The 20,911-nt window shown below is 30.9% G+C and overlaps 6 protein-coding genes across 7 annotated transcripts; 4 read left to right on the forward strand and 2 right to left on the reverse strand.

The window, feature by feature from the left end:
- The first annotated feature begins 265 nt into the window (after nt 1-265).
- LOC109595266 (spondin-1) lies at nt 266-3,268 on the forward strand. The gene is made up of 11 exons (XM_020010582.2): nt 266-508; nt 626-878; nt 932-1,067; nt 1,127-1,457; nt 1,517-1,647; nt 1,702-1,924; nt 1,974-2,148; nt 2,198-2,391; nt 2,441-2,695; nt 2,754-2,924; nt 2,981-3,268. The coding sequence occupies exons 1-11, from the start codon at nt 343-345 to the stop codon at nt 3,217-3,219; spliced, it is 2,274 nt and encodes a 757-aa protein (XP_019866141.2). The 5' UTR covers nt 266-342; the 3' UTR covers nt 3,220-3,268.
- Nucleotides 3,269-3,514: 246 nt separating this feature from the next.
- On the reverse strand, nt 3,515-6,086 carry LOC109595269 (FK506-binding protein 59). The gene is made up of 7 exons (XM_020010585.2): nt 5,978-6,086; nt 5,627-5,845; nt 5,428-5,570; nt 5,257-5,380; nt 4,271-4,669; nt 3,855-4,213; nt 3,515-3,696 (listed from the first exon to the last, which is right to left on the reverse strand). The coding sequence occupies exons 2-7, from the start codon at nt 5,820-5,822 to the stop codon at nt 3,544-3,546; spliced, it is 1,374 nt and encodes a 457-aa protein (XP_019866144.1). The 5' UTR covers nt 5,823-5,845; nt 5,978-6,086; the 3' UTR covers nt 3,515-3,543.
- Nucleotides 6,087-6,317: 231 nt separating this feature from the next.
- Nucleotides 6,318-9,024, forward strand: LOC109595267 (uncharacterized). The gene is made up of 4 exons (XM_020010583.2): nt 6,318-7,689; nt 8,039-8,293; nt 8,366-8,632; nt 8,685-9,024. Exons 1-4 carry the CDS (start codon nt 6,395-6,397, stop codon nt 8,776-8,778), a joined length of 1,911 nt encoding a protein of 636 aa, XP_019866142.2. The 5' UTR covers nt 6,318-6,394; the 3' UTR covers nt 8,779-9,024.
- A 73-nt stretch (nt 9,025-9,097) lies between these two features.
- LOC109595264 (nucleoporin Nup37) lies at nt 9,098-10,543 on the reverse strand. The gene is made up of 4 exons (XM_020010580.2): nt 10,326-10,543; nt 9,948-10,275; nt 9,409-9,625; nt 9,098-9,353 (listed from the first exon to the last, which is right to left on the reverse strand). The coding sequence occupies exons 1-4, from the start codon at nt 10,500-10,502 to the stop codon at nt 9,104-9,106; spliced, it is 972 nt and encodes a 323-aa protein (XP_019866139.1). The 5' UTR covers nt 10,503-10,543; the 3' UTR covers nt 9,098-9,103.
- Nucleotides 10,544-10,758: 215 nt separating this feature from the next.
- On the forward strand, nt 10,759-13,042 carry LOC109595265 (tudor domain-containing protein 3). Its single transcript, XM_020010581.2, has 6 exons — nt 10,759-10,919; nt 10,971-11,055; nt 11,114-11,498; nt 11,727-12,655; nt 12,711-12,864; nt 12,917-13,042. Exons 1-6 carry the CDS (start codon nt 10,891-10,893, stop codon nt 12,943-12,945), a joined length of 1,611 nt encoding a protein of 536 aa, XP_019866140.2. The 5' UTR covers nt 10,759-10,890; the 3' UTR covers nt 12,946-13,042.
- Nucleotides 13,043-14,042: 1,000 nt separating this feature from the next.
- On the forward strand, nt 14,043-20,892 carry LOC109595292 (uncharacterized). 2 transcript variants are annotated; one of them, XM_020010619.2, is made up of 6 exons: nt 14,043-14,330; nt 17,439-17,575; nt 19,103-19,501; nt 20,166-20,399; nt 20,453-20,629; nt 20,681-20,892. In XM_020010619.2, the coding sequence occupies exons 1-6, from the start codon at nt 14,121-14,123 to the stop codon at nt 20,865-20,867; spliced, it is 1,344 nt and encodes a 447-aa protein (XP_019866178.2). In that variant the 5' UTR covers nt 14,043-14,120; the 3' UTR covers nt 20,868-20,892. The 2 variants fall into 2 exon arrangements, with proteins under 2 accessions (XP_019866178.2, XP_019866179.2); XM_020010620.2 differs by lacking the exon at nt 14,043-14,330 and adding an exon at nt 16,298-16,444.
- Nucleotides 20,893-20,911: the final 19 nt, after the last annotated feature.

Consider the following 20,911-nt stretch of genomic DNA (forward strand, 5'->3'; position numbering starts at 1 on the left):
ATTTTTTGTTAATAGATATTGCTTGATTATTACATATGAATAATCAAAAAGTGGGTCTAATAAAATATACTTGATGAAAATTGTTCATGAGCACTATCTCCAAAAATTAATTTTTCTTTGTTTCTGATTAATATAAGTAGTATACAAAGTAAATTTAATGTGATTCTATTTGAGTAGGTTCCGATTGATTCTTTCAAGATATGTGTACATCTTGCATATATTTTCTTTTTTTTATTAATTTCTGTCTTTACTGTTCAGTGACCTTTGCGACCCAAGTTATCTCTAGGGAGCGATAACTAATATGTGTCGCGCTCAGTTCTTCTCACAACAGTTACTAACGAGATGATCAAATTGGTGTTCCTGTTAGTTTTTGCAGCAATTGCAGCTGCATGTCCCAGAGAACCCACCGTTTATCAGTCGAAAGTTAATAAAATACCTGGAGACAATGGATACAACATTAAAATTAACGAAAATCCAGAAAAATACGTGCCAGGAAAGTTGTACACGAGTACGTAAATTTATGTCACTTATTATGTACAAATTTCATACTACTTAAAACTGCACACTTTCTTAACTATGTGGTTGTGATGAGCAAAGTGAAAAACTATTATTTTATTTTTTAAAGTGTATCTTATGGGTTCGAGGACATTCGCCAAAGTTCAACATTTTACCAGATTTATCATAAACGTAGAATCAACGAATAATCCAGAAAACATATCGCCTCAAAATGTTGGAAGTTTTCAACTCTACGGCGACAATCTGTCTCAATTTAAAGAAGATTGTGTGAATACCATCCATGAGGTAAATTCTCTTCCAAAAACAGAAGTCTTCTTCATGTGGTCCGCTCCCCCACCAGGATCGGGATGTGTGACATTTAGGCAAATTTTAGCCATATGTTGTGTTATATATTTATTAAATAAATCACTTTTAGGGCTATGGTTTTTGAAGACGCCAATCGCTGGTATTCAGATGATGGAGGTTTAAGTAAAACGTTTTGTGAACAAACTGAACAAGATGTGAAATTCGACGAAAACGACTGTTGTGCTTGTGATGAAGCCAAATACAGTGTAAGAACATTCAATCCTCGTAGCCATGCACTACTATTTCAATTAATTCCTATTTACAGATGGTTTTCGAAGGTATTTGGTCAAACAAAACACATCCAAGAGATTTTCCGTTTTCTTTATGGCTAACTCACTTCTCTGATATAATCGGAGCTTCACACGAAAGAAATTTTACATTTTGGGGTGAGGGACAGATCGCATCTGAAGGATTCAGAAGTTTGGCCGAATGGGGATCTGTCAGATTGATGGAAACCGAATTGAAAGCAAAAGCTAAATTTCTCAGGACTCTAATTAAAGCTCCGGGATTGTGGTATCCCAATGTAAACACAAATACTACAACCACTTTCAAGGTTGACAGAAGGCACCATTTGATTTCTTTGGCATCCATGTTCGGTAAGATATACAACCAAATTCATTTTACATCCATTAATTTGATGGCTAATATATTTTAGGTCCAACACCTGACTGGGTTGTTGGAGTGAGCGGTCTCAATTTATGCCAGAAAACCTGTTCATGGGTGGAAAATTTAGTTGTTGATTTATATCCTTATGATGCTGGAACTGACAGTGGTATTACGTATATGGTAATAATTTCATAATAGTTTTAATTCATTAGTTTAACTTAAATTATCATCCAGTCGCCCAATGCTGAAACGAAACCACGGGAGAGGATGTACCGAATCACTACAACGTATCCGGAGGACCCGAGACAACCTTTCTACGATCCATCCAAAAAGGAAATTCCGATTCCTTTAGCTAAGCTTTACTTAAAACGTGAAAAGCTCATTCCAAAAAATTGCGATGAAAACTTCCTTACTGCATTGCTTGACGTAAGCGAAGACACCGAAGATACAACAAGGGGTAAAACAATAATATCTACGTAAATATCAACTTACAAAATATATTTTAGCTGAGTGTGCCGTTACCGATTATACACCATGGACAGAGTGTTCTGTGACTTGTGGCAAAGGCATCAGGATGAGAACAAGAGAGTACAGAATGCCACAAAAGGCACAGATGTTCGAATGCAAAAGACAATTGGTATCTAAGGAAATGTGTGTGGCAGCTGTACCAGAATGCGAGGGGTATAAACAACGCTTTGTAAGTTGTATTTATTTCACTAATTCTTTTCAGTGGTGAGACCAGAAGCGATTCGGACGAAATCGACGACAGAATTGAAGATAATCTGAATGAAGAAGGTGTTTGTTCTACATCACCCTGGAGACCTTGGACGGAATGTTCAGTAACTTGTGGAATAGGATTTAAAATGAGAACCAGACATTTTGTTGACAAAATGGGAATGAAGAAGTGCCCCCACGTTACAACTGGTACTCAGGTTTATTGAAATTTCTTTGCAATGATATGTTTGCGTTTTAGTTGAAAAAGAAAAATGTATGCAACCGGAATGCGCTGCTGCTGAAGCAGAACTCGCAGATCCAATGTGTCCAACGACCGCTTGGAGCGACTGGAGTCCATGCAGTGCAACATGCGGTAGAGGAATTAGAATGAGAACCAGGCTGCTATTGGTCGAGCCTGCACTTCAACAAAAGTGTAGTTCCAGAATTGAGCTTTTGCAACAGTCACACTGTATTGAAACCCCTGATTGTAGCTTCGACATGGCCACTGCCAAAGGTGGGAAAAATTAACTGTTAAAGCTCGAAATTTCTAAAACTTGTACGTGTGTTTTCAGTGGTATGTATGCAGGAAAGCGACTACGGCTTATGTCAAGGTTACTTTAATAGATGGTATTTTGACGTGAATCAGAAGACTTGTGTTTCGTTCGTATACGGTGGCTGTCGCGGAAACAAAAACAATTTCCTCACATTTGATGATTGCATGAATCAGTGTTCTGTTGTAAGGGGTAAGTGGGAAACATTGATATCTCTATAATTTTATAATCTCCACTATTCTTTGAAGATGCTCTTAATGGTAACGTACCTAGTAACCGTCCGTCAAGCGTTATAGCATCAGAAATTTCAACCCCACCGGTGGATTGTATGGTAACTGAATGGAGTATTTGGAGCCCATGCAGTGTCTCTTGTGGAACCGGATACACGAGGAGGTTTAGAATGATTAAGAGGCCGGCTGAAAATGGTGGAAAACCGTGCCCGAGAGTGCTAGAAAAAACTCGCAGATGCAGCTTGCCCTCTTGTTAATAAAAATAATTAAGGTGTAAATTTCATTTTCGTTGTATAGCATTTTATAAAATATTATATTTTTTCCAATTTATTCTAGTTTTTATATGAAATAACACATAATAATAGTTACATAATAAAAATTGTATGATATATATATATTTAAAACTTGAATTATTACATAACTACAAATAACTGAACAATTCACAGTTAATGAGTGTTTTCAAATATTACTATTTTATAAATTTCATAATTTCAATATGAAAAAATGATTATTTATAATTATTCAGGGATTTAAATGAAATAATTAAAAAACTAGTGTTAAAAATTTATTCATAAATTCGATTACATATCTTTAAATTCTCCACTGCCATTCAAAAGTAAAATATTTGGATTCTCCTTTTCGAATTCACTTGGTTCCCGTTCTCGATCTTCTTGACCCCATTCTCCAACAGATGATAATACATTTGGAACCTTCTCCTTTTCATTTTCCTCCCTCTGACAGAAGTTCATTACATCATTAAAAATTGAAATATTTACCATAAATAAAAAGAAATAATGTAAAATAAAACCCACTTACACTACTTAGACAAACTGATTTATTGTTATAATTGGATTTATACAAGTGATTATAATAAATAAAATTAAGAATTCACCTGTGCATCCATTTTAGCAAACTTATCAAACATATTTGCGTATATTTTCTTTTCCTTTTCTAATTGCACCTTAATAATCTTTGAACAGGCTGCTTGCTGGGCTTGAGCAGCCTTATTGTTAGGATCAATTTGCAAACATCTAGCAAAATCTTTTGCAGCCAACTCGGCTTCAGAAAGACCAATATAAGCTTGTCCCCTTCTGAAGATTGCCTTTTCGTTATCGGGATCGAGTTCGAGAGCAGCATTAGCAGCCGACTTGGCGGCAAAATAATCTTTTACTTTGAGATGGGCCAACGATTCATTGGAATAGGAAGCTATAAGTAAATTTTTACGTTTTTCTGCCAGATCATCTTGAAAATCTGAAAAAAAAAAATATTTATTTATTTTATTATAACACGTGAATATGAAGAAATTACCTTTTTCCGTATCCAAAAAGGCCTGAACCTTCCTATACAATCTAATAGCCAATTCAAATTTGCCATTTTTAAAGTAATTTGTTCCTTTTTCCTTAAGCAATTCGGCCTGTTGTACCCGCTCGGAGCTGTCCAACGCCCAACTTTCTTTGGCTCTTTCGAAATTTTTCAAGGTAACAGTATACACAACAGTAGCCTTGCCAGGAATGTTTAACTCAGCAGATCCCGTATCACCGAAAGCGTATTGCGATTTGATCTTCAAACGAGAGCATTCGCCTTTTTTGAATTTTTCTAATGCTATTTCTACACCACGGATAATGTTAGCCTCTGAACCCTCTCCGATTGTAAACGAAACGGACCTGTCTTCGAATACGCGGTCTTCATGTTTTCCTATGAGGTGTACTGTAAAAAATGGTTGAGTGATAAAATTTACCACAAAATGTCAACTTGAAAATAACAGGATGTTTTCAAATCAAGTTGTTTACTTAAATAATCGTGGACAGTCGTTTCATCACATACTGTTCATTAAAAAATTCTTTATCAAATTTGAGTAGTATTTTTACCCTCCATTTTTGGTTAGGAGTTTGAAATTTTAAATAATTTGATTGAAATGTCTGTACAATAATATACAGTTTAATTTTTAATTTAAAATCTAAATGAAAATTACATTTATATTCAATAATAATTAATGGGCAAGAAAAATTAAAAAACTCCATTCTTTAAATCAATAGATATAATATTACGAACGATTTTATAATATTAAATTTTTATGATACAAAAATATTTAGAAGATATTTTTGTAAGTATTAATTTTAATATTAATAATACAATTATTAAATTGTTGTTAACAGAAGTAATAGTTAATAGTAGTAATCATTCCTGGCATCTATAATAGTATATCACATATTGTAATTCTATCCATAAACATTTTTGTTGTCAAATTTTTGTTAAATAAAAAATCATATTTGATAAAACAAATTTTCTCTTACCCTCCACCATTGCTCCATCATTTGGTGTAGTGTAACCTTCTCCTGGAGTTATAGATTGTATCTTCTCAATGCCTCCATCCTTAGTGGGACTCAAATCCTCACCTTTCCAGTCAATCACTTCAACCTAACATAAAAATTAGAATTTATCAAAACAAATATCTTAAATCTTACATCAAAGAGCAGGGTAGAATTGGGGGGGATGGTTGGTGGACTTCCTGCTTCACCATAAGCATACTGAGGGGCACAAGTCAGCATTGCTCGCTCCCCTCGTTTCATAGTGGCCACACCGATGTCCCATGCTTTGATTACACTTCCTACACAAATACCGCATTAATTAAATATAATTAACGTATTTATATTTATAAAATACCTTTTCCGATGTCAAATTGAAAAGGTTCATTCCGGTCACGGCTAGAGTCGAATTTCGTGCCGTCCGTGAGTGTTCCGGTATAATGGACTTTAACTTTACATCCTGCTGGTGGTACCTCATCACCCACACCCTCTTTTAAGATTTGCTTCAATACACCTTTATCTTGAGCAGGTGAAATATCCACAGTCTCGCTCATTGTGAAGAACTGTTAGGAATGTTCTGGAAATTAAACATACAAGTTTATACAGGTTAGATAGGTAGGTAAAAATCAATAATTTGAGGTTGACACAGAAAGTTTGCACAAATATTGTGGCAACCATGGAAATCGCTTTTATTGTCAAGTTAAGTTACCTTTGTTGTTTGCTTGCTCAAAAAACACTGAAAAATGCTGCAACGAACTTGCAATTTTAAACTTGACGGTTTCTTATAAACCCGAATCAGTGATGCCAACGAAATTTTATTATAATTGAATAAAGATTTCATGTTGCCAGTTCTACTAAATTTCTGTTTTATTAATTTCTATTCAATCAAATAATTAAATGTAAACATATCATAATTAGGTTAAATAATATATATATATAGCCTTATTTAATATTATAACGTTATAATTTGTGAAGTTTAATTTTAATTCAGTTTTTAAATCTCACTAAATGGCAACCTTGTATTATGTTAATGACATTACGGGCCACCTATTTGACAGTATCCGATAGACTTTGTCCTACTCGTGCTTTTGTGAAAACTTATTTTAAGTTTATAATCCGACTCCTAATGGAGGTATCGTTATTGAGCGCGGACTCAGACGAGCGGGAAGAAGGTGAAATCGTCGACGACGATTTAGAAGACATTTCGGATAGTTCGATAACTATGATGCCCTTGCAGCTTGGTAAGTGTGTCTCATCTAAAGGACATTTACGTGGTCTTTCTTTAAGTAGCATCAGCGACGGAGAGCCGCCGCCGAAAGAAAGGCATCGGCGGAAGTCCCATCGCAGGAAGAGGAGGACTTCACGAAGAAGGTCCACAATCAGTGTTTCGGATAGTGACAGTGCTACAGACAAACGGCTGAGACGGAAACAGTTAAAGGCGGCAGTCGCAGTGGATAAGGATGAAATTCACCAAAACAGTTTGGAAATCAGACTCAAGCTTATGAACGATATGTGCAAACAGCCAAAAGAACCAGAAAATTCACACTCTGATATTGATAAGGAATTAATTCAGTTAAGAGCTGCTGCACTAAAGACTACATTAGAAAATAAGTACAATGGTAAGAAAAGAAAACTAAATGGGGTTAAAGAAAACATAATTTCGGATAATTCTATAAAGTCTGATGTATCAGACACAAATAAAGAGAACAATCACAATGAAAATTGTAAAGAAAATGGGACAACTGAAGTTGAAAAAGAGTCTGAATCTGTTGCTTGTCAGCCTCATGAGGAGGATGAGGATGTCTTAAGGGCTGTGGTTTTAGCATCCATGTCCAAAAAGATAACATCAAAAAATGACACAGAATCTGTTGTCAGTAATGGAATAACTAATTCCATTAACACAAAACCAATCAAGTCAATAACAAATACAATAAGACCAATAAAGAAGCCAATGACAATGCCATTAGTCAAACCACTCATTATTAGCATTTCTAAAGATTCTGACACTGATGAAAGTGAAAATGAAGGATCAGAGCCAAAAAAGAACAATTTAATGTCAGAGGAAGACATAAAAAAATCTGTGGACAGTTTTTTGAAGGAGCAAAGAGCTCAAGTGGAAGCAACCACATCCACCACAGCAACCCCATGTGCCCCTAAAAAAGCCACCAACAACCCACTGAAATCAGCAGTAAAACTACTACCTAAAGACAAGCAAAGAGAGTACCATGAGTTATTGCAGAAACTGGCTGCCAAAAAGAAAAATCTTGTTCATAAAGCAACAGAATCTAAATGTGTTCCACCAAAACCTAAACCTAAAGTGACATCAGAATTACAAAAGGCAGACACTGTCATCAATTTCAAAAGGGATGTACACACATTTAGAAAAGTTTACAAGGAAATTCAGACACAGCCTAATGGAAGGTACTTTAATCTTAAAATAAGCTTATTTAGATGTTTTAAATTATTATGTATAATACATTATTTAAGTGCATGCTTGATATTTGGGTGATAATAGGATCAGGTAAAACTAAGTTTTATATTGTTTTATTGCTTATCATAATTTCTTTTGTTTTACCTATATATGCATAATATATTTTATTTATGACAAAGAAAAAATATAAACAAAAAAGTTGAACTCAGCAATATTGTTTGTGAAAATTTATTCTATATAAAAGTATTATCTAATCCTATTATATTATAAATATACTAATAGTCTTTATTCTTAAAATCTTGAATTTAATGCCATTGTTTGATTTTTAACAACTACAAGATATATTGGAAACATGACAAAAATTTTACAACAAAGAATCAAACAAAGATTACAGATACAAGACAAATATACATCTCTTAAACCAGTTGTGGATAGAGTGTTTGAGATACACAAAGAAAAAACTAGACTAGAAAAGAGATTGAAAGAACTAATGATGGAGGTCAATACAACAAAAAAGAAGGTTGAAAGATCGCAACAAGTGTTTTGCAATTATGTAAAACAGCTAGTTGTTCAAAAATCGAAGTTAGATCAAAGGTTTGTTAAATGCTCAACAAACTTTGTAATTATTGTCAACATGCCTTATGGATTTAATATTTGTTATTTCAGCTCAGTTGTAAAACATACTACCATAAATTTGCCAACAGTAAAAAAAAAACTAACTCAAAACACAATCAAGAACAATGTGCCGAAGAAATTGCCTGAAGTGATTCAATCAAATGTGGCTCAACTTGATTTAGTTCCGTCAAAAACGATTCAAGAAGGAGGCAGAGATACGATAAATTTCGGCGATCCTAACGATATTGATAAAATATTGAAAATGTCAAAACCAACGGAGTCCATCTCTAAGTATGTGTCGCCTTTAGACACGAAAAGGTAATCAATCATTCTTCATTTTTTAAAATTATTACATATTTTTGCTTTCCAGAACTGAAACTTATGATCCTTTAAGTATAGTATGTCCATTTGAAATTGATGGTAAATGTAGAGATAAAGATTGTGGTTTTAAACATTTTTTATAGCATTAGATATGTAATTAATTACTTAATAATTCTAAGGATTAAAATGTGATTATAGTTATGGCTTTTATAATGATTTTTTGTTATTTTATCTATTATTGTGATATAAACGTTATAAAAGCTATTTTATGGGTAAGATTTACAGTACAAATATTGCCATATTAATTAGTTAAAAGTATTTTGTAACTGAATTTGTAAAAATATTTTTGTACACTTGATTTAAATAAATCTCATTTGCTGTTTTTCAAACTGTCTTTTATTTATTAACCAAATGGTTTGCTTAAATGGAATAAAACTATTTTTATTAAAATTATTTATTGAAAAAAAATTATTTTGATGATACCTTCCAGAAGCACAATTTAGAGTCATCTCCTACACAAACAAGGGGATATCTATAATGCCAGGTGACATTTGTGGGTAATGTAACTGTTGTTGTTAATTTTGTAGCTTGTGATTTCACATGGATGACTTTTAAACTTCCTTCTATACTATTAGTTGCTGCTATCAGTTCTGCTTGTGGACTAAATCTAATGTGGCCCCCATTTTCATTAAACAATATTGTGGTGTGAATTGGAAGACTAAAATAATATAAGTTAAAAAATATGTTGATAATTCATGAACTAAGAGTTTTACCATGGTTTCGTCAAGTCCCAAACTACTAATTCTCCCATATGAAGGGAGGCCACAAGTTGTTCATCAACTGGTCCCCAACTGGCACTTATAAGTGGTTTTCCATAATCTAATGATATTATTGCTACTTCAACTTCCACATTATAAAATCTTATAATACCAATTTTCTCAGCCACTAACAATTTACATTCATCAGCCCTATGCCATGATACAGACATTCCTTAAATACAAATAAATTGTCAACATTTAAATTAGTGCATATAATTAATTTTTTACTCTATAGAATTTTTTGATCTACAAAAAAAAGACTGGGAGTTCTTTAATAAATCATTCATGTCATTTTTTATATTTTATCTCTTCTTTAAAATATGAATAAAAAGAATTTCAATGCTTTTCTAGAAATTTTTAAAATTAAATCTAGGAATATCCCACTACTGGATCAAACTTAAATCAGAACTAAATAGAGTTAAAAACTGAAAAACCATCTAGTAATCTCAATATTAAGTTTTTCTGCAACACTTCAAAACTAGTACAGTAATTACCTGGAGAAGTTAGGTGAAATGTATTCTTCAATTTATAATCATCAGTAGTCCATATTTTAACTGTGTTATCATCACTAGCAGATACTAAATAACTATTATCTGAATCATAACTGATGTCATTGATGTAGCTTGTATGTCCTGAGAGTAATTTGCAAGTGTTATTTTCTCGTAAATCGCTGGAATAAACACGTAACTTATAATCACTGCCAGCTACAGTAAATATGACTGCATTGGGCATTGTATTTAAAGAAGTCTCTGGGGAAAAACATAGTGAGGTACATCTACATTGGTGATTAAATTCCGACACAACTTTCAACGAGGGAGCATCCTAAAAATAACAATAATGTAGTGTAAATACTTTTTAAAAGAGACATGTACCTCTAGATTTAGGTGAGCCAAAATCACTTTGGTTTCAAATGCGATAAGAATTAAATCTTGGGACCATTCAAACGGTGAGAAATGTACTGACAATATTTGACCATGTTCAGAAAAATTTTCCACATAATCAGGCTCACTGTAATTTTTTCTGACCGGAATTGATTTTAAAAGGTCCATCTTTCAAAATTCCTAACCTAGCTTTTAGGGAGCGCGAAAGAACTGCCAACAATAAAATAAAAAATTTGATTTGTCAAAATAGTTAAAATTCTATTTTATAATTGAATATACATCATCAATTTAAGTATAATAATCGTAAAATTAAAAGATACTACTTAATTAATAGATACTTTACTGAAAATTCACCTTAAATAAATTTCCATAGAAAACCTAAATTTCTCAGTTAGAAATCTAATAAAACCAAATTTCCTGTAGTGAATTATTTTGAGAGATTTGTCATTTTTTAAAGTCAATTAAACAACAATTTTCATTTATTATTAGCATACGTGTTTCAGTTAGTTTAAGAAACAGGCATATATTATTTAATAAAATTATTTTCCAATAAGAAATGAGCGCCGATGTTTTAGGTCCAGAATGGTGAGGTTATAAAAGAAAAAATTCCAACAAAATTTTAAAATTAAATTTCAGGAACTTGTCTCCAACTGGTCTTGAAATCATATCCGAAAATGGTGTTATTAAGGATAGAGGGCAATTAATACGACGTGCTTTAGATGTAATTTCATTGCAAACCCAAAAAGTAACCTATTTGATTAACCTTACCTCAATTGTAGACTGATCTGAAAGAAATTGGAAAAACTGTTTTAACCACTGAATTAACCAAAAACCAAACAACCAAACTAGTGTTACAAATTCAAAAGATCCGCAACGTTTCGGCTCCAAAAGCTAATGAGGAGTCACAGGCAGCTCCCCGCATGTTAAAATTAATACTAACTGATGGTGATACAACGGTGCAGGCCCTAGAATTGTCTTCAATCCAGCAAATTAGTCGTGAACGAACGGCACCTGGGAGCAAAGTATTAATAAATGGGGCCCAAATCATATCAGGATATTTACTTTTAACTCCAAGTTGTTGTAGCTTACTAGGTGGAAAAGTTCCTCATTTGTATGAGAAATGGGAACTAGCCAAAAGTGTTCAACATAACAATAGACAATCAGGTGAGAATTATTACTAATTAAAAAATTTAAAAAATTTTTTGGGAATTTTAATTACAACAAAAGTTAATGTTTATTTAATTCAAATGTATTTCTAATAGATCTTCAGATAAATAAACAACTTTATAGAGAGATATATTTGCAATTTACTGAAATGTTTTCTTCAAACACAATTTGGCAACGTTTTTACGTAATATTTCACTTAATTTTTTTAAACTTCTTATAAATTAGGTAATACAGATGGCCCCCCACCTTGGGTAAACTTTGGCTGTAAGATACAGACAGCAGGCAAAGATGATAATTTCAAATCACTGGAAAACAAGAGCAAGGACCCCACGAAGGAGTCCACAGAATTTGAGCAGCAAAGGCAAGGAGCAATTGCTGAAGCAACATCTGGTGCAATTAAAAAGGTGTTTGGAGGAAGAGCCAAACAACAAGTGCAACCAGTACAAAATAATAACAAACGTTCCAATGAGAACAAAGGAAGGAGTGGCAAAGGAAAAACACTGGGGCCTAAAGAAATTGATGCTGCACCGCAAAAACCGTTAGAGAAAGTTTCTCTGTTCGATTTTCTGGAAACAAAGCTTCCAGTGAATGAGCCTCCTCAGAAAGTTGCTGAAACGCCTGTAGAAAAGTTTGTGCCTCCAACTCAAAGCTTTCAACAAAATAAGCCTAATTATCAAAAGAATAAAACCAATAATGAAAAATATGATAGCAATAAATACAATTCTAAACCAAATAACAATAGGGGACAACAGTACAATAATTATAATAATTCAAGTAGTCAAATTGAATATCCTCAGCCTAAAACAAATAATTCAAGGAGAGAACCAGTGAATACTAAATATTATAATTCTCAAACAAATTCACAAAGAGTAGAGCCAACAACCAGCAATTCAAATAACTATAAGAAAGAGCCATATCAACACAATGCAAATTCAAACACTTCAGATAAGTCAGTTAATGATATCACACAAAACATGTCGAGAATTTCGTTAGGAAATAATTCCTTCGCTAGTAAAATCATAAGGCAACAACTCAATATTGATCCAACCAGCAAAAAACAGGAAAGTGCTAAAGAAAATGTAATATCATCAGAAAATGGGACAGTTTTCCCTATTGGAAGTGAATGTTTGGCTAAATACTGGGAAGATGGAAAAGTATGAAGAAAATTTGGAAACAGACATTGTAATTAATTATTTATATATTTTTCAGTATTACAATGCTACAGTCACTGCTGTAACTGAAAGGACATATGTTGTCAAATTTAAAGGATATGATAATATTGAAGAGGTGTTGAAGAAAGATTGTCAACCCCTTGGAACTAAAAACAATAGGAAATATGATAACAATAGGTCATATTCAGGAGGTAATAGTTTTATAGTGAATTAGTCAAAAGAATCAACACTGTTTGTTTATAGGTACTATGAAGTTTACAGGACGAAGATGATATAATAAAAATTAACTTATTGTGTTTAATTTAATTAATATTTATTTTACTCATCATGTTTTATACTAATTAAATAAATAATAATTGCAGTTTTTAATGAGTCATTTTTCATCCTTGTCGTTAAAATAATATAGATTAAAAGAAGGAATATTACTAATAGCTATTACATCTTTTTGTATTGAATGTTAACTATAATTAACTTGACAAAAAAACACATTAGTTAATTCAAACTGCGATGGTTACTGAGGCTTAACAATTAAGTTTTTTACAATGTTACTAGTTATATCCCTTGAAATTAATTGGAAAATTAGACTTTAAACTGTTATTAGCTATAAATATATTTAAATTAGTTACATATAAATATTTCCCACAATTAATAATAAAGTAAATTATGAAACCTTATATTTAGTATACCTGAATTGGACAGTACATTATATGAGATTATTTTCAAGTATTATATTTCATATATTATTTATCAAGGAATCTCAGGGGCAAACAGTGTGAACAGAAATTGTTACTGTTTTAGTGACACTACCTTGCACGTAAGTACTAAATATTTTTATTCATTAGTATTTAGTATCTATTTAAATGTATCTCTATTATTCCCTTTTAGGACTGTATGATTTATTTAATAATTGTATGTATGTATATTTATTCACTATTACTATATTTTGTTCTGTATGGGAAGCTACATTTTTATTTCATACAGACTTTTAAAAATCATGTGGGCTTTCATATCATGTAAATCGATAATTATGAAATTTCACTATAGCAAACTATGTTCTTTTACATAATTAACGTTCAGTTGTTGATAAGAAAATTAGAATGTGGGTAAAAATGTGTATAATTTTGAAACCGGAAAAGAAGCCGGCCAAACCGCAGCGCACTCAATTATTTTTAAATACGCAATCATGGAATCTAATAAAAAAAGGGGAACCGCACATGCTTCCAACTACATCAGTCGTCTAGTATCCCGTCATTATTTAAATTGTTTACAAACTCGCCAAATGTCCGTATATTTTTACAGTGCCTCGCACTGAACTTGAAACGAAAGATTGATTAGATATTCGGTATTATAAATGCTGGAACATTGGCTTGTTGGTGGGGAGTGGGAAATTCAAAGTGAAGCGAGACCGGCAAAATACAGGACGGTGGCTTGAGCTCGGAGCAACACAATGCGAGATATCGAAAACGCGGATATCTCGAACAATATCGGGAACGGAGCTATGAATCCGCCGTGTTACGTGAACTGTTTCAATAATGCTAGGAAAGCATCACAAATCTCTATGTCGAGTGCGTCTAGTGTGTTCTCCGATTCCAGTGATGAGATGTGGCCGACTTCCAGGAGGGGATCTGAAGAAGAAACGCTCAAACAAGAAACTAAGGTGCGACAATGTTAATTTTAATCACATCTTATGCCCGATAAGTTAAAAAATATAGTTGAATTTCGATGTATTTCAAATCCAATTGGAAAGATAAAAGTCTAAAAGAAAAAAAAAAACAAAATATTCTTGATGCTGATTAATTATTTTGACTTTGTACCAAATGATTAGGGAGTAAACAAATCTTTGTCGTTAATTATATCACAATTATCTTTTAATAATCTTATAATTAACAATTATATGGATGGATTTTGATCCTTTGCGTGATTTAAACTTCAAAAAACTCTCAAAAATTAATTTTCCTGAAATAACAAGGCAGGATACTAAAGCTAGATAACAAACTATATATTAATTCTAATAATATTAATATTACGTATATTGTAATATTACCTCATCAAATACGCTTGACATTTAGTAATCATAACATTCGTGTAAAACAACCAAAAAACCTATCACTAATATTGCCGTATAACAAATGGTTTTCAACTTTGCAACAGTTTTTTGTTTTGACAATTATGCAGTGGGTTGGATTTCTATGATTTTTGTTTATTGTTTATGTTATTATTATTATTATTATTGGAAGAAGTGAATACAAATTTAAATCTTATTTAAAAAAAAATAATTTTTGATTGATGAATTTTTGAATTAAAAATATATTCAGCTTTACAATGAAGTACAGTTTATCAGATTTATTTGAAAATAGAAAATATATTCATGTAAATTAGGTCACATTCACTGACAGGACTAAAAGCACAGGAAAACCAACAATGTTTCTATACAACTTGGATTTCAATAAGTCCAATTCTTGTCTTTTATTTTATTTTATTCTATATTTATCAAAATCGTAATTAATTCTTTCAAAATTTATTTTGTTTTTTATAAAATTAAAACAGAACTATTAAATTTTTATTTCCAAAATATTTTGACAAATATTAGGTATATATACTTCTATATATTTTTTAAATAATTTGTCAAGACTAATTTGATAAATAAATGAATTTAATATTCATATATTTTTGCCTTTATATGGAAATATGAACGTAAAGTACAGGAACCCATTGACGATTATAAATTCCTCTCCAAATTCGGCACAATCTGTTAAAACTTGTACGAAAGCAGACACTTGAACAATAGTTTTTTAAATCGCTTACGCAACCAGATCTTCTCATTATTCAGGTTTGGCGCCTTCCTGAAATACGAAGTCAGTTAATATTATTTATAAATATTTACTTTAACGATGTTTAAGTGAATATTTTTGAATGATGCAAATTTTATAATGAATGAGCCAAAAAACAATAATATATTTTTATCAACATTCTTTCTGATAAAATTTAATTGAATTTACTTACCTAACTATAAAAAATTATTTTATATATTTAATAAGTAATACACATTTAACACATAATGCGTTAAAAAGTGCATAAAACGCATTTTACAAATCGTGATTATCGTTTCGAAGGTTTGTTATTCATAATGACTGTGAATTATTAGCAATGACTTTGAATAAATACTTTAATTATCATAATTAATGTCCCATCAAACAGATCAAATGTAATTAATTGAGCATAACAGATTAATAATAAGGCGGAAAACTAAAGTACTTTTGGCTATAATTAATTGTTTTTTTTTTTTGTGTCACATAGAACTTTGAATATTGATTGAAAATAAAAACTAGAAATCATTTAATTTTTAATATGCTGAGTAAAATAATAGTGAATTTTTGAAATAATGTTTATTAGATTAAATGTTTTTAAAATCTACAAATCTTTATGCTAACTTATATTATATGTAATTATTTATACATAATAACAATAATGTTTGTCCAGCACTTATGAAGACAAGTAATTAACGTTAATTTTTGCTATGATTACTAGTAAATGGTATAATAGCATTTCATTACCATAAAGTTTATTTTATTCATTAAACACACTTAACACTTCGAACACAGTTGTATTGTAGTTGTTCAGTTTTTATGGTACAAGATACGAGGTAACAATGCTTGTGTTTGCTTAAGATTTTCGTTCTTTTGATAAGATTTTGAATAATTTAGATGAATTCCTGTGCAAAAACTATGTGTTATGATAGGTTTTTTTTGTCATCTGCTACAAGTTTCCGAAGTAAGTAATATATTTTAATTATTCAGTTTACATAAAGCAAACGAAAATACGATTATGAATAAACACAGTTCGTCTTAAAATCCATATCTTTTTACCAAACTATGAAAATAGTTTTGTCTTTATGTGAAACGTTTATTCAAAATGTAAATATTTCATTATACAGAAATGGGTATTAATAGAACTAGGTAAGAACAAATAAATTTTTCCTGTAATCAAACTTCCAATATATATAAACGTTTCATATTTTTTCTTAATGGATTGAGTCTATTTGACTCCTTAATTTATCACTAAAGGTGAATTTCGAAAAATTAAACATATGTATAGAAATAATTTATGTTTCAATCAATAAAAAATCATTTAATCTTTCAAGTGACATATGTTTATATAAATTTCAAACACATTAAACTGTCATTTAAAAATACTGATTATCCTACTTTTAAACTGAAAGTAAAATTTGGTTTTGGTATATTTAGATTTAAATATTTATTAGGTGCACATATAGAATGAACTTCAGCTGAAAAAACATCAATTGCAAATACACTTCTAAAATCAACTGGTTCTTAAAATATCAATATCATTATTTTGCTATCATCTTTCAGTAATTAAAACGCAAATAATTATTATTAAAATTACAATGGTATCGTCTATTTACGAGAATATTTTTATTTTAATTTTGTACTATCGGAATATTGTTTATACAACACAATTGTGTCTGTTTTAATATTTTTAGTAAGTAGTTTTAAATGTATTTAATGAATTTAATTTGTTTACTGTAATTGAAAAAATCCAATTTGTTTTTAAAATTTATTTACAATTTTTAAAATAATCATTACGTAGACCAAACTTAATTAATTTGTTATAAATTCAACATGGGAGTTGTACAGTGCCTAAAGCATCAAAATAATTTGAATAAGATCATAATAAATCATTAATATTTTAGTAATAAATCCTTGAAAAATAATGATTATTATCAAACACGATGTTTTTATTGCAGAAATCGACTTTGAGGAGATGTAGATCAATGTCAGATGGAAGCACAAAACGATCACTGTCCGACGACACGTTCGAAATTTTTCCCAGCCTTCCCAACTCCGTTTTAGAAAAAATGGGTTTACGTGGTAATAATCCTAGGTATGAGCAAATTTTAAGTGTATACTAATTAGACCCCGTCTCTAATTACAACAAAGTCACAATAAGTGTTTAATTACTGTTTACCTGTTTTTTAGCGGAAATGACAAAAAAAAGTGTATAAGATGTTAATTTATCAATTCCGATTTCTGTGATATATGCATGTTTATGGTAAAATATACTAATGCACTTATTATTATTTTTTTGTGTTAAAAGACTGTAGAGGTAGTTCACAGGTTAAGGTCAACCGTCTAGTCTGGGAAATGTTTTGTGCAATGCTTAACTGAAAAAATCCAATTTTATCACAATTTCAAAAGAACACAAATAGTAAAAAGTTAACAACACACATAGATTAAAGGTTAATTATTCAACCCATTTTATTCTGCGACCTATTCAATACATTTATAAGCTCAAACATTTTTCTTAATTAATACGCAAAAATAATATAATATAAATAAATTATGACCTAAAATGTAATCGTACTAATAAACACAAAATTCTATTTACACTCGACCTAGACCTATTAGGAGTATTCACAGACCCGATCTAAATTCGTTCTAATAAAAATTTTCGGCTAAACAAAAACGAAATTTTGCTTACCGGTAAATCGGATCTAAATTTAAAGACTTTTGTTACCATTAAACGCGTTCATATACAAAAAGAACATTTCAATGATGTAAATATTTGCGTTATTAATTCCTAAGATAATTTACGATTAATTATGGGGTGATTTATTTAACGTTTTGGTTGTTGTAAAAACCGGTGTATTAACGAATTTTCCACTGACTTTTGTTTGACGATATTTTGGCGCTCCCGTGTAAAAGTTCTTAAAATAATTTATTAAAAATATGTGGGAGTAGAAATTGATTGGTTGCTTAAATCGGTACGAGATTTACAACCTTAATGTCTTTATTATTCATTGAGGTTGCAGTCCCACCGATAACCTTTGTCAATTTTTTTACGTTATCATAAGATAATTATTGTTTTGATTGAAATAATTACAATGTTTCGCTCATCGTGACAAGCAAAGAATATTTCTGTGACATTGAAATAAACATTTAAAAAGCGTGAAATAAAAATAAAAATCAATAATTTAAGAAGGTTTTATTGTCTAATTTTAATAAACACAGGATTTTTTTGTAATATCAGTAATAAATCACGTTTGGCAGCAACGCAATATTTAATATATTTATACGCTTATACTTTTATATAAAAAATGTTTAATTAAAATAATAACTTGTGATTAAATTAAGATATGGAAGACGGATATCCGTATGTAATTGATTATAACAACCATATGTAAATGATAATATCATCACGAAATAGCCGTCTTCATTAAAAGAGTATATTAATGACGTTGATTCACTTACGTATAAATTATAGGTATATTTTGGACAAAAGAAATTACATATACACTTATTTTTAACGCCAGATGGTAGCACGTGTTGAGTACAGTCAGCACACAACCCAAAATACACATCGTGCCCTGTGTGCTTGTTCCATTTTAGATAATTTTATTTTTTATTACAGGGAGAATTTGACAGAGGAGGAGCAAGAACAAAAATTTACCAGCCTGTCCCTCGCGTTCACAATTGATTCGAGCTCCATAAAAGATAGATACGAACGGCAAAGGCGGCAAAGAGACCAAACGGAAAACAATCTGTTGGTCGAGTTGGAAAGGCTCAATCAAAAGATCAACAAAATGAAATATCTCTGTATAGATTTCGAAACGACTGAACTGTTAACTGGTTTATTGACACAAGTCGATATTGTTACGAAGGCGTCGTACTTGGCTAGCATATCGGCCGAAAGGTATGGCGCCGTTCAATACGAGGAAAAACTGAGCGATTCTGTTATGCTGATGGTTTCGCATGTCAATGCTTTGAAACAGCAAAGGGACAATTCTAAAAGGCAATTAGAATATACCAAGTGAGTACATTTTATAATCATATCAATGAATCCGTTACTATTTTTATAATAAAATTTTATACTTTGTAGCTTGTCGCATTTCAACTTCTTTAATATTCGATTTTTTAATCTTATCAAAAATTTTAACATATGTACGTATGTTTTTGAACATTTATTTATGTATTTTTTGGTTCTTAATTCACTTTTATTTTAATTTAATGTAAAAATTATCGTATACAGTCTTCACAAACAAATTAAGAAGTGCAAATGTTAAAATTATAAATATTGTCCGTAATAACTAATTTTATACTGTTGCCCGTGCATAAGATGTAAACAAATTTTTATTAATTTTTGATTATTATTGATAATTTCGATATATAACAAAATAATCATCAACCATATTTACTATATTTTGTTGGTAAAAGCTGTAACTTTTAAAATAAAACTGTTAATTTACATTTTATGAGGTAATCGACCTAATAAATTGCAAGAAATCACAGTACCTTAAATATATTTTAATATAAAAATTATTTTATTGCTTTTACTCAATTTTATATACATCGAAATAATTTATTTTTAGAAAAAAATATGCTAATAAATTATTACGATTATTCTATAAATTCTGAGCTCTGCCGTAAACACTGCTGAATAAAATATTGTAAATGTTGTTAATGTCAATTTATAGAAGAGTTATACAAGAAACCAATATTGACTCGGAAAACAACAACACATTAAAAATGCCGAAAAAATTACCGACACGCGGTGGGAAATCCGTCACCAGAAGGGCAAGTATCGCAACAATATCCCAGACGGCCGACATTGTCAGACCTAGCGAAATTAAAAAAATCACTAGAAGAAAATCGGACTTGTCGATTTGTACAAGTACACCGATGAGATCCAACAGACCCAGCCGATTCGAGTAAGGTAATCAGGTATTTCGACTAACGTGCCGATAATTTCAGTTGATTTTAGTCTGAACGTTGATTTGGTGAAGATTTCTGAAGGTGTTGTGGAGGTAGAGCACAGTAACGAAGATTCGGACAGTAGGTTGGAACAAAGTGATGCCCCTGAGGAAAACGAGGATGAAAGTTCGGTGACTGAAGATCCGGGTGAATATCAAGTTAAAGAGGCGGTTCCGGTCACATTGAAGTAAGTTAATGTTAATTTTTGCATAAAAAAAATAATAATAATTTATTTTAGGCAAAAAGTCATGTATAAAATAAGGACAATGGAAAATAGTTTGGAAATGAAATTTATAAAATGGTCCAGCTCATTTACAACAGAGACATTTCATTTTTGTGCTATTATATGTTTTGTATTTAGTTTAGTCATAATGGCCAACATTCTTATAGAATTGGAACTTTCAAAAATGTACAACAACACTTAATAAACTTAGGATATTATTAAATGTACTTCAACATCAATTTTGAA

This window comes from Aethina tumida, chromosome 7 (genome assembly GCF_024364675.1).
Source record: "Aethina tumida isolate Nest 87 chromosome 7, icAetTumi1.1, whole genome shotgun sequence".
Taxonomy (NCBI): domain Eukaryota; kingdom Metazoa; phylum Arthropoda; class Insecta; order Coleoptera; family Nitidulidae; genus Aethina; species Aethina tumida.